Source organism: Juglans microcarpa x Juglans regia, chromosome 2D (genome assembly GCF_004785595.1).
Source record: "Juglans microcarpa x Juglans regia isolate MS1-56 chromosome 2D, Jm3101_v1.0, whole genome shotgun sequence".
Taxonomy (NCBI): Eukaryota; Viridiplantae; Streptophyta; class Magnoliopsida; order Fagales; family Juglandaceae; genus Juglans; species Juglans microcarpa x Juglans regia.
In genome coordinates this window covers 17,090,889-17,103,908 of record NC_054596.1, presented here as the reverse complement: position 1 = coordinate 17,103,908, position 13,020 = coordinate 17,090,889, and the positions used below count along the sequence as shown (strand labels likewise).

The 13,020-nt window shown below is 37.2% G+C and overlaps 1 protein-coding gene and 1 non-coding gene across 2 annotated transcripts; one reads left to right on the top strand and one right to left on the bottom strand.

Annotated features, from left to right (window-relative positions):
* Positions 1-4,514: 4,514 nt before the first annotated feature.
* LOC121248626 (short-chain dehydrogenase ptmH-like) lies at positions 4,515-5,420 on the bottom strand. Its single transcript, XM_041147141.1, has one exon. It carries the CDS (start codon positions 5,376-5,378, stop codon positions 4,515-4,517), a length of 864 nt encoding a protein of 287 aa, XP_041003075.1. The 5' UTR covers positions 5,379-5,420.
* Positions 5,421-9,144: 3,724 nt separating this feature from the next.
* Positions 9,145-9,359, top strand: LOC121251294. The gene has a single exon (XR_005937962.1). It is a non-coding gene; the product is annotated as a small nucleolar RNA U3 (small nucleolar RNA).
* The last annotated feature ends 3,661 nt before the right edge of the window (positions 9,360-13,020 follow it).

The following is a 13,020-nucleotide window of genomic DNA, read 5'->3' as shown; positions in this document are numbered from 1 at the left end:
CATGAAGGGAACACCTCTCCTAAGTATCTTAGTTTCTTTTTGCCACCCAGCGCAGTCAATTTCAAATCCCTCCTGGTTACTCAGGTTGATGCTTCGCGCTCGAACGTCGGTGGTCGTAGGGGAAAACACTTCTCCTAAGTATCCTAGTCCCTACTTGCCACCCAGCGTGATCGATTTCAGATCTCGCTTGGTTACTTAGGTCGATGCTCCGCACTTGAACCACGGTGACCAATCTCTATTCAACGCGATCGATTTCAGATCTTGCCTGTTTACTCAAGTCGATACTCCGTGCTCGAACCTTGGTGACCAATCGCTATTCAGTGTGGTCGATTTCAAATCCCTCCCGGTTACTCGGGTTGATGCTTCACGCTCAAACCTCAACGATCACAGGGGAGAACATATCTCTTGAGTGTCCCAGTACCTCCTCGCCATTCTGCGCAGTTGATTTTAGATCTCGTCCAATTACTCAGGTTGATGCTTCATGCTCGAACCTCTCTGGTCACAAGAGGAACACCTTTCTCCTAAGTGTCCCAGTCCCTCCTTGCCACTCAGCACAATCGATTTCAGATCCCGCCTGGTCATTCAAGTCGATACCCTGTAAAGACATATGCGCGTGAGGGACATCTCATGATGAAACAAGTTCAATCTAACCTTAAAGCGACGACCAATTGGGAAAATGCAAACTAACGATTGCACATGTAAAGAACACCAGAAACTATGTTTATTATATGGTCTAAGTGTTACAGAGTACATAGCCCTCAATATTTGGTGATATAAAAAAAGAAGACGAATAAGAATAAACATCACTCTATACAATCAAGGGAGAGAAGCGAGGTCAAGAAAGACATTGGGCATCAAGTCCCTCCCAAAATAATTGAGAGAGTTGCGATCTTCCTAAGTAGGCACGAATCGGGCCAAGTCTAAGGTCTCAAGAGCATATGGGGATTCACCTCTAGATGCCCTCTTACCCTTTTCAGCCCTCAAAAGTACCCATGGCTTTAGGCTTGGTCACAGAGTCGCTTGGTTATCTCAAGTTGGGATGTGGCTCTAGCGAGTTTCTCGTGGTCGGCAGTGAGCTCAGCCTCCATTTTCTTCATCCGCTGCTCATGGGACCTCGACTCCTCCTTAACCTGTAGATGGGACGCAGACAACTTGATGTACAGGTCCTCAACATTCTCTCTATCTATCCAGAGTGCCACGTTCTGTACCGCCAACAAGTCTTTCCTGGATTAGAGTTCTTAGAGGTGTGCTTCCAAGTCACGGTGGACATCCGTAGCTTTTGCCAGTGTGGCAACGTAGTCCAAACAATGTTGTTGAGCCTCCCTCGCCTTTTCCTCTAGGCGGAGTACTTGTGTCTATTCTTAATCCCTCTCTTCAACAACTGCCCTGACAACGGCCTCAAGGCTAGACACCTCCTGCCTCATCGCCTCCCTGTCTGCACTGATGTCGGACCCCTCTTTGTGAAGGTCCTTAATGATCTACCGCAGGTGCCCGTTCTCAACCTCGATCTCCTCATAAGCTATCTTGGCGCGCTCCAATGCAGCATGCTCACTTGCCCAACCTACGCAAGGTCTCGGCTTCATTCTTTACCTCGACTCATCCGTCCACGACCCAGGTCACCAAGAACTTAAACCCCTGTCAAGGAAAGTAGAAATACTTAGATAGCCGAAATCCATAAGCAAATTTGCATGCTGAACAAAATTGGGAGAAGAGCCTCACCGAGGAAAGGATGTTGTTAAGTTGGTCAACTATCTTCCGTACCACCTCCGCCTTGGCCCCGTCGGCATCCCCTCTCGAAGGATGAGGCAACGAAGCGCCATCCTCGCTCTGTGGTCCTGACCCGTCGGGAAGACCAAGGGTGGAGGCCTGAGAAGAATTCGGAACATGCATCGTTGTGGTTTCTTCTGTCCTGGAGTCTCGAGTTGTCCCCCCTCCTGACCACGAGGAAGGACTGTCGTCTGCGGAGCCAGTTGATCGAGAAGCGTTGTTGGGATTAGTGGTTAAGGAAGAATCCTGCTTGACCAAAGGGTTGGTCGAGGACGAAGAAGTCGAGTACCCATCTTCACTTAGCAACACGTGATTTTCAAGAGAGAGGTCATTGGGAGCAAAGGGCTTGGGGGGCATCCTACCAACAAAAGTCGCGCCCGAGTTGGCACTAGTGGGACATAGGCCATCATCACCACCATCCTAGGCAGTCCCCATAAGTTGATAAGAAGCACTCATCGGGGCTGACACATCCTCTCGATTACCAGATCCCAAAGTGGTGTAAGTACGCCCAGACACCTCCTAGTGCTCGTCTACGAGAACCACCATGGGACAACTCAAACCTGATTAACGCAGAGCCTCAAGGAACGCAGCCTCCAGCTCCTCATCATCTCAGTCACGGCTGGGCATCCCCCTGATCGCCCGACGAGGTAGTAGGAACATCCTGGAAGAATGGCGGGGTAGGTGTTGCCTCTAGAGGAAAAGATCTAGACTGCCTCGAGCCACCAACATGCCCTCCAATTCAAAAGAGATCGTCTCATCCTCTTGATAGGCCCTTCGGTGGCCACTTCACCCCCCAAGGCATCAGGTGCTTCCCTAAGAAGTCGTGACCCACCATGTGAAACCGGTCGAGTGCGACAAGAAATCGGGCAATGTTCTCCTCAGTCAGGAGGATGTTGGTCCCGATCTCTTCCTTGTGCTCCCAGACCTAGGAGTATACCTGCAAAATGTGGGCCCGCTCACACTCAAACAGGTCAAACTTGATCTTTTTATCGTCGGGAATGACCCCCCAGTCGAACCGGATAGGGAACTCCTGGGCGGTAACTCCCATCCCTCTCCCTAGCGTTGGATTGATGAGCCTCAAGCATGGCGAACTGGAACTTAGGGTGGGAATGGAAACTACAGATGTTCCCCTCAAACACGCCGTCCGCTAGGGTAACAGAAACTCTCGTGAATTCAGGTCGGGGTATTCCTCCCTGACAAATTCCAGGACTATACGCCATGCCACATAGCATGACATCAGGATCCTCCAAACATTGGGGGTGTACCTGAGCTGGGACCTTGCCCCAAACGTCCAGGATGTCGCGAATTGAGCGGCAAAAAGAGAGCCTCACACTCTGTGAGAACATGCCGGAGTACATAGCCACATTTTTGGAGTTGCCCTCGAGGTCAACGGCCCCACTGGTCAATGCTAGAACCTCCAAGGCCATCAATTCTGGGATTTTGTACGAGCTATGCAGCACATTGAAGGCCGCAGAGTATATGATTATGGATTGCCTGTGTCTGTCGTAGGAGAAAGATTTGCAATGGGAAGTGCTCCTGGAGGCCATAGGAAACGGATCTGGGAAGGAATCTGTAACGGGAGCGTGGGAGTAGAAGGAAAGTACGACGACAAGGGGAGCAAGAATAGGAAAAAGAGCGGAGGCCACTTTAGCGGCATGAAGGGAGAATAAATAAGGGAGGGGCGACAGTTAGATCTATCATGCACTATTCATACATGTAAAATTCTTTTATTTCTTCCTATTTTATTTTCAGCCCCTTTGATTTGTAAAAACTATTCATGCATGGATGTTTAATTATGATATCCATAGAGACTGAGATTATTGCTTTGTCCGACTAATATGGTTCTTGAAATTTTTTATCACAGTTCAAAATTCAGGCACAATATTTCACACACACACGGTGTGTGTATATATATATATATATATATATGTACTTGAAATATATAAGAAATTGTATTATATTTATATTTTGTGTGTATAGGACATAATTATGTCATATTGTATATAAGGAGATATCAAAAGATATGAGAATATTGTAAATCATTAGTAGATAGAGAAAATATTTGAAATAAATAAAAAGATTAAGAAATATTATTTAAATGATATAGAGAAAAATAGATAACCTGATATATTTTAGTATATAAAAGTCATTAGGTAAAATATAAAAAATGAATTTTTGTTATATATTATAAATAACAAGATACAAAATCCAATGGGAGTGTTATAAAGATTAGCATCCTGATCATCTACGTAGGCATCGGCGGCCGCCTGTTTTAACTCAAGTCTTGCCTAATGCATGTCATCCTGTTTTACCCTATATGGGAGGCCGATCATCTTGTGCATATTACATCAACATAATCCGTATACGTAACACATGGTGTCTAACTCAGATTAATTACCAAGTTTAAGTAAAAATTTTGATTCGAGTAATTAATTATTTGATATATAATATCTAAATACAAATGAAGTAATAATCTCATTCAATTTCAAGATACATAACCGTGCCACAAGTAATACCAGCTAGCTTAAGCATAGGATTCTCAATTTCTCACATCTTTTGCGCGCATTGATCAGAAAGCCCTTCACGATTTAACAACTCATGAGCATGGGTGCATGCTTCATATATATAACAATATTATGTATGGATAACTTACGAGCATTCAATTCAAACAAGGCATATTTGCTTGCACCAATCAGTTAAAACGATTAAGATACGATCGTAATATATACGACGATGGTATCTTAGAGTTAGAGCTTTGCTTTCACATTGAAACGAGTTGAAAAGAAGAGATCTCTCACCCAAAGTGGAGACCATGAAAGGATGGCAAACAAACCCGTCATGTGCCCAAATACAATTTGCTTTGGTGGTTTAGGACTCAGAACTTTCTTCACCACATGCCTTGCAAATATTGTAGCATCTGTGGCTTTACCAACCTGTGAAGCCCTAGCTCTCTCTTCAATGGCTTCCTTGAAGTCCTTGTAAAGTTTCCAATCATTATGTTTCAAATTCTGCACGTTAGCCCTTCCGAAGTTTGATCTCACAGCCCCGGGCAGTACTAGCACGACATTGACGCCAAATGGCCTTAACTCCACACGCAAGGTGTTTGACATGGCGTGCACCGCTGCCTTGCTAGCGCAGTAGGATCCTGCCCATGGAGTTGGTATCTTTCCCACGACGCTCCCAATATTCACAATGCTCCCGCTGTGTCGCAAAGCCATGTGAGGCACGACTTGTTGCACCAGTCTCAACTGCCCCAAGGTGTTAATTTCCCAAGTTTTCCTAATCGTATCAAGCGGAAGCTCAGCCAAAGGACCGGTGCTACCGATTCCAGCATTGTTGATTAGAATGTCGATGCGTCCGCACTTGGATAAAATAGTGTTCACGGCTGATGCTACACTTTCATCAGATGCGACGTCAAGCTCGAGTGTCTCGATGTTGTCTGATGAGAGGTCTGACATGTCCTGCATGCGTTGGGGTATGTCGGAGCCGAAGACATGGCAATTTTGCTCTGCAAATGCCTTGCAATACTCGTAACCAATGCCACCTTTGGCACAGCCAGTGACTAAAACAACCTTCTTGTCATCCATCATGTGTTCTTCTTCTTGTTTCATAATTCATCCTCACTCTTGCATGCATAATATAAGTTTAGAAAGGAACTACGATATCTCCGCCTGCATGTTTCTTGTTTATGGATCTAGGTCTAGTCTGTTTGAATATGCTTCAATGTCCAGAGAATATGCTTCTTTGATGAAGATGGGCCGGCTTAAACTTTGGCTCTTCATCTTTGGAACGGATATATATGTGATGCATGCATATCATGTCTATATATAGTACCTTTAAAACAGTATAAAAAAACTCATAATTCCCACACAATTTTGTCATGTACAGCTAGCAGCGGTACTATTATGGGCCCGGCTTGCCTCCTAATGCAAAAGTCATAGAACATCTTCTGTTAACTTCAATTGCCAATGATCACAAAATTAATTTTTAACCAAACCCACATTGCGTAGAAAATTTGTATTTGGCGCGAGAATGCAAAAAGCCTAAAAGCAATGTAAAAAGTCATTGTTTTTCTCAGGAGAATTATTATACATCAGTCACTATTTATTCTCACATCCTTCATCTGACAATATTTTTTTTATAAAGTGTGATATGTGAGATAGTGAATAGTGACTGATGAAAAAAATTAATCTTTTCTTATATGCTCTGGAAAGAACTCTCTCGAAACATTATCATGTTTTGACGTATACTCATATATGTAAAGTCCCATTTTAATTTTTGTATAGTGTTATTTTTTGAATACTAGTGTATTGATGCCCAAGTCAAGTTTTACAATATGCGTATTGTTTAAAACTGTTCTAATTCTCAAAAGCCAAACTTGATAAATATAACGGTTAATTATACATTTGAGAGTAATACGTACAATACATACCACAAACTAGAACAAGACATCCAATTACTTCACATTCTGAGTATTTTTTACAAATACTTGTCCTATAGTTTCAACTGGATCGACAACCACAATAGCCTATTTCATAAAGAAAACTAGATTATAAATACATCATGAAAATACTGCAATATTTCCTTACATTATTCTCTCTTATAATTGGGAACCCATAGCTGCGACACATGCACTATTCTTGTTCTTATTTTCTATCTTCTATTGCAAACCATAGCTATTGATGAGATATTCTCAATGCACAACATTTGTACCCTTTACAAACATGCTTCTTAACTTCTTGAGAGCCTTATCACTTATGTTTGTTTTTTATTTTACAATCCAGTGGAGTCTCAACTTCTTGTTCTTGTTCTAGTTGTTATTAAACAAGAAATATGAGAGAGATGGACATGAGAGTCTTAGGTCTCATTTGGATAGTGAAAGTTTTTTTTTAATCTCATTTTATTATTACAACTTTTTCAAATTCTTATACAAAATATAATAAACAATTCAAATTTTTTAAATCTTAAAATAATAATAATATTAAAAAATTATATTTTAACTATATTTGATTAAATTTTTATCTTTTATCTCAACTCATCTCATCTCAACTCACTATCAAAATGGCACCTTAACTGTTATAGTATAAGGAACATGAGAAATAAATCCTTTTACTATTGTTAATATTACCCGACAGTTAAAATTATAGTTATCACTGACCATTCATGAATCTTCACCGACCGGAGATATCCCTATATTAAAAAAAAAAAAAAAAAAAAAAAAAAAAAAAAAAAAAAAAAAAAAACAGGAGGAAGCCAAGTATGTTTTATACAAAGTAAAAGTAGATAATCTCATGGTCAATGGTATTCTTGTTTGAGATTTTTCATATTTTTTAAAGTATTTTAAAATTTTGTGAATAATAATAAAATTGTTTAAATGTAAATATTTTATTGAATTTTGTTAAATGAGAGAGAAAATATTAAATAAAAGTATATCTTAAACTAAGTATTGTATTGGAGTTTGTGAAAGTAAATAGATAAAGTTAAAAAATTTATTGTAATGTAATTTTTAATATTATTTTTATTTTAAAATTTGTAAAAGTTGTATTGATTTTTGTATTTGAATAATTATTAGGTAATGATTAGATGAAAATTTTAAAAATTAAAAATTAAAAAATATTTATATTTAAAGGATATTGAGAACTAAGCTGAGATTTTTTTTTTTTTTTTTGAAAATTCTCATATTTATAGAGGCATTGGGATCGGTTGATGAGTTGACTGAAGAGGATTTGCAGCCATGACCTTTAGGTCCATCAAGCTTCAATTGCGAAAGGGCATGGGAGACATTTTGGCTGGTTTATTTGGTTTTTTGAAGAAGTGATTATTAGAATTGTAACTACTGCAAGCTATTAAATACAAATTAGTGCAAGGTAGTTACTTTTTTAACAGGGGATTTAAGCTCAAATTTTGAATACAAATACCTCTCATACATATGCAGCACTGCAATAATAATATTTTTAGCTAGTTTCATTTCTTTTCTCTCTTCTCTCCCCCAACTCCAATTTTGACAGTGATCGTGTCAAACTCTTAGAGGATCTTGCTTTTAGATTTTAAGTCAAGGATCAAGGTATTACCACAACCTAAGATATGCCCGAATCGATAATTTTTGTTTCCTACGTACCAATAATTGCTCTGAACATAAGTGGCAGATAAAAGAATAAAAATATTATAAAGTTAAAAATTATTTGAATATGTAATTTATTTTAAAATCTTAAAAAATAATATTATTTTTTATGTTTTATTGGAGACTTTGAAAAAGTTTTAATGATTAGATGAAAAAGTTGAAAATTTGAAATTGAACGTATTTTGTGTTTAAGTGACGTTTGGTAAGGAAATATCTAAAAGACTGGGGGCTCCCAATAGTATATTTCATATGTATTTTTTTCACACTTATTTTTTTAACACTTTTTAAAAAAATTCATAACATCATTAAAAAAATCCCAAGGAAAAACTAGTATTTTCCTATATGAAAATATCTCAGAATATTTGAAAATAGTAATGTTGAGACCCTTACTTCCAGCCAAGTGTCCTTATGTCTGGCTAGTTTATGTTGTGTAAAAATATAGTAGTAAGATATATTATGAATAGTAAGGAGATAGTTTGAGTTAAATATTTTTTAGATTTTGAGAAAGGAGAGAGAAAAATTCGAATAAAAATATTATAAAGTTAAAATATTAATATAAGAATATAATTTTTGTTTGAGAATTTGAAAAAGTTAGAATTATTTTTTATTTTTTATTTGAAAGTTTGAAAAAGTTGTAATGATTAGTTTGAAAATTTGTATTTAAATTATGTTTGAGAATAAAATAAGATGAGATCATATCAGAATTTTGTGTCTTCCTCCAAACAAGCCCACCGTGTAACTAAAATATTAAGCACGACATTGAGTATTCAAAGGGCGTTGTGGTTAGGATTTTCTTTCCTCTTTCCACCTTCCAAACCTGCAAAATTTGTGATCCAAACCTTCAAATCAAAATGCTCCTCAACTGAACCTCTTAACTTTTTCCTCCTCAAAAAAGGAGGTTTCAAGTTCGAATTTTAGCTAAATTTTTTAAGAGAGGAGCTAGAAATTTCATCTGTTCTCTAGTTAAACAGAAAGTTTATGAATCCTGGGCATGTTTTTGTTTTCAAAAAGATGATAGAGTTTAGAAGCATTTGACAAAAAGGAATTAAATCCTCTTAAAAGCTCAGCACAAAAGTTCAAAACAACAAGAAACCGATTAACCAGCATCATATATTTTAACGAAAAGGAAAAGGTTATAACGTAATACAGTATACGCCTTGTGATCAGGACAAAAAGGTAATCCAAATAGCATCCCACATCGAGAACTTGAAGAAGAAAATGGCTGTTTTAATTGCAAGACTTCCCTATCCAAGGGCACGACCTTACTTGAACAGGATCTGTTCTATAGGCTCATACATCTGTATCCTTGATTACGAAGGAGACAGGACCTCAAGTCTGGTGGATGAAATAAGGTCGTGTGATCAAAGCGTGATTAATGGTTTCATGGTCTTCGGGGTTATGAATGCAGTAGAGGATCGTTCGTGGCCAGCAAATGTCTGGTTGTGATGGTCACACGGTTGTCTGATAGACCTTCCCAATTTTTTTAAATTATTTTAATTGCCTTTGTATTCACTATAAAATGCCTAGTAAATATTTGAAAAAATTATTCCCAAGTAAACCAAATTTAAGAATTAACTTAATTTTTAGATTTTATTCAGATATGAAAGCCTGATTTGTCTAGTCGGGTTGAAGATCCCATCACCCGCTCTCTCTTTTTCCTGAACCCTATCTCTCTGTCTCTCTCTATCACCTCAACCCAAGTCCCAGGAGTCCTACCTTTATAATTATTCCCTGCAGTTGCGCTCTCTCTCTCTCTCTCTCTCTCTCCAATTGACAAAAATACAACGAAAATTGGAAAATTGTTGAGGGAGCTCATCAATGTGACAGTGGCGTCTGAGTGGCAAATCCAACAGGCAAGTTACTATTTTTCTTCCTCAAACTTCATACTATAAAAGCCCCTATTTAGTGCAACGTACCTGCATCGCTTAAGAAGCTTCAACATTCTCACAATACAAGAAACAGACCTCTGCAACTCAATGACAGTACTCAGACATTGAAGAATTAACTTAATTTGTTAATTTGCAGGTTGAACCCAAAAAGCCATCATCAGGGTCCTATGAGGTTGAAATCCATGGCCAGGGCCCTTCTAGCCTTCTGGGTGTGCTTGTTTGCTTTGAGCTGCCATGTCCAAGCCACTTTAATGAGAAAGAGTCAGGCTGGAGATGAGAGAGAGGGCGACTGATAGGGGAGAAACGGAGAGCTCTGGAGACTCGGGCTTGAGAAGAGATAAAGACAGAGAAACGTGCACGAGTAAAAAGCGAGAGAGCGACTGATGGAGAGAGAGAGAGAAGATCAAGAGGTGGGTCGAGCTGAGCAATTTTCCGTTCCTATATATATATGGACGGAAAATGGGCGGTTGGCGTTCAAATGAAATTAGATTAGAGATTAGAGATTTTTGTTAATATTGATATTAATATAGATTTTTGTTAATAAATATATTAATATAGATTATAGATTTTTGTTAATATTGATATTAATATTTAATAATTTTATTTTTGTTACTAAAGATGGATCTTTCAAATGAAATAGAAACTCCCGACGATATTTAACCTTCAATGGAAGGGACCATGGAATCAATAACGACTAATGATCCGCTTTCTCCCAAATCTAATGTAAATAAACCATCTACTGGTCCTGTTAGTGATAGCACAGGTAGGAAAAGATCTATAGTTTGTGAGTATTATACAAAGATTAAAACTGAGGATAATTCGAGACCTAGGGCTGCATGTAACTTTTGTGGGACTACCTACGCTTGTGATATATCTTAATATATATGGCACAAAATCAATGTTGTAGCACTTAGAAAAAACATGTAAGAAGTTTCCACTTAGGAATATGGATAGAAACCAATCTGTATTAGGTTTCAAGACTGGAGAAACCAGTGGGGGACTTGTACCTATTGTTTTTAGTATTGAGGCTTGTAAAAACACCTTAGCAGAAATGTTAGTTGTTGATGAGCTTCCTTTTAGGTTTGTGGAAGGGGTGGGGTTTAAAAAATTTATGCTTTTTGTGCAACCACATGTAACAATTGCAAAAGATATTTTTAAGCTTTATTTGAGAGAGAAAGACAAGTTGAAAAGTGTTCTTAAGGGGCAGCGCATTTGTCTAACCACGGATACATGAATATCCGTATAAAATTTTAACTACATGTGTCTGACCGCACATTTTATTGATGAAGATTGGATAATGCACAAAATAATTATTAGTTTTGTAAGGTGGAAAACCATAAGGGTCAGACACTAGGTAAAAAATTGAAATGTGTTTGCTTGAATGTGAGAGGCCCAAAATATTTACAATTACACTTGATAATGCCAAGTTCAAATAATGAGGCAATTTCGTATATCAAAAGAAAAACAAGGAATAGAAATGATGCGATTTTGGAATATGAGTTCTTGCATATAAGATGTTGTGCTCATATCTTGAGTTTAATTATTTGGGATGGGTTGAAAGAATTTAATCAATCAATTGCATGAATTAGAGGGGCTGTGAAGTATGTGAAATCTTCTCCATAAAGGTGCAACACTTTTAAGCAATATGGTGATAGAGAGAATGTTACTTGTAAAAGTAGTGTATGCTTAGATGTAGCGACTCGTTGGAACTCCATCTATATGATGTTGGATATGGCTGAAAATTTTCAAAAAGCATTTCAACAACTAGAGGATGAAAATTCAGGATATATGTTAAGAGTGTTGGGGAGGATGATAGTGAGGATGATAATGGTGTTAATGAGTTGAGTAAAGGAGGGGCATCCAAGTTAGAGCCTCTAACCAAGGATAATTGGGATAAGAGTAGGTTGTTTGTAAAGTTTCTTAAACTTTTTTATGATGCAACCTTGTGTTTCTCGGAGGCCAATTATGTCACTTGCAACTGTTTTGTATTTGAGCTAGCGACAATTTAAGATGCAATTAATTTGGAGTGTGTGAAAGAGCCTTATAATTTGAGGACAATGGGATTTAATATGAAATCTAAATTTGAGAAGTATTGGGAAAATATTGAAAATATAAATCTTTTGTTGTATGTTGGGTTGGTTCTTGATCATCGATAGAAAAGCGTTGTCTAGCATTTTGTTTTGAAGGAATATATGATGATAATAGTTTGAAATTTCTTATATTGGTGGATCGGGTTAAAGATGCATTGACTCGTTTATATGATAGTTATTGTGAAAATAACGGATGTGATGTTAGAGCACAAGATCAAACTATGAGCTAACCAAGCGAGAGAGGGGCTAGTACTACAAGTTTAATTGCTTGGGCAGCTGATTTCAGATAATTTAAATTGGCTCAATTTAATAAGCGTTTGGAGTAGGAAAACTCTTTGGAGAGTAAATCTGAAGTTGAGAGGTATTTGTCTAAAAAATATGAAGAAGATGATGCTAAATTCAACTTGTTGACTTGGTGGAAAGTTAACTCCATTAGATACTGCGTGCTTTCAAGAGTTGTGGTCAAGTACTTGATCCTTTCCGTAGTAGTCTATTTCTACTTATGGTATAAGCCTTTATTTCTATACAAAATGGGTTCCGTTCTTCTTTTGCCTCAATTATTCGCAGTTTAATGGCTGATATTGAGGAGTTTGAGAAATTTGATATAGGTTGTGGCATCATTCACCTTTTCTTTTATTGTCTCTAAAGTGTATATTATATTTTGATTTGTTTTAATTATTATGCTTATTTTTTTTTCCCTTTTGTGTAGAGCTTATGGAAGATTTAGGGAGTTCTTCAAGACCTACTTCTTTGGTTGGGGATAATTAAATTTAAGGTAAGTCATCTTTTTACATCTTTCCTACAGTTTTTTTTTTCATTTAATGTAATTAATAACTTTTTTATTGAAATTAACTGCTTGATTTATTTTCATACAATTGCAAGGTTTGTTGAATGAACTATATTAAACTTGTAATATAGACTTTTTGACTTATTTTATTTTATAGTAGAATTTTATTTTTATTGCAGATTTTTGGTTTTCAGTTTTTGTAGTAGCTATATTTATAGGCTTATAGAGATTTTTTTTAATTTTTTTTTTACAGCTGATTTTTTATTTCATTTTTTGTTTTACAACATTTTTTTATAGTAGATTTTTTTTACATAGAAGATTTTTTTATAAAACAGATTTTTGTAAATAGTAACAGATTTTTAATAA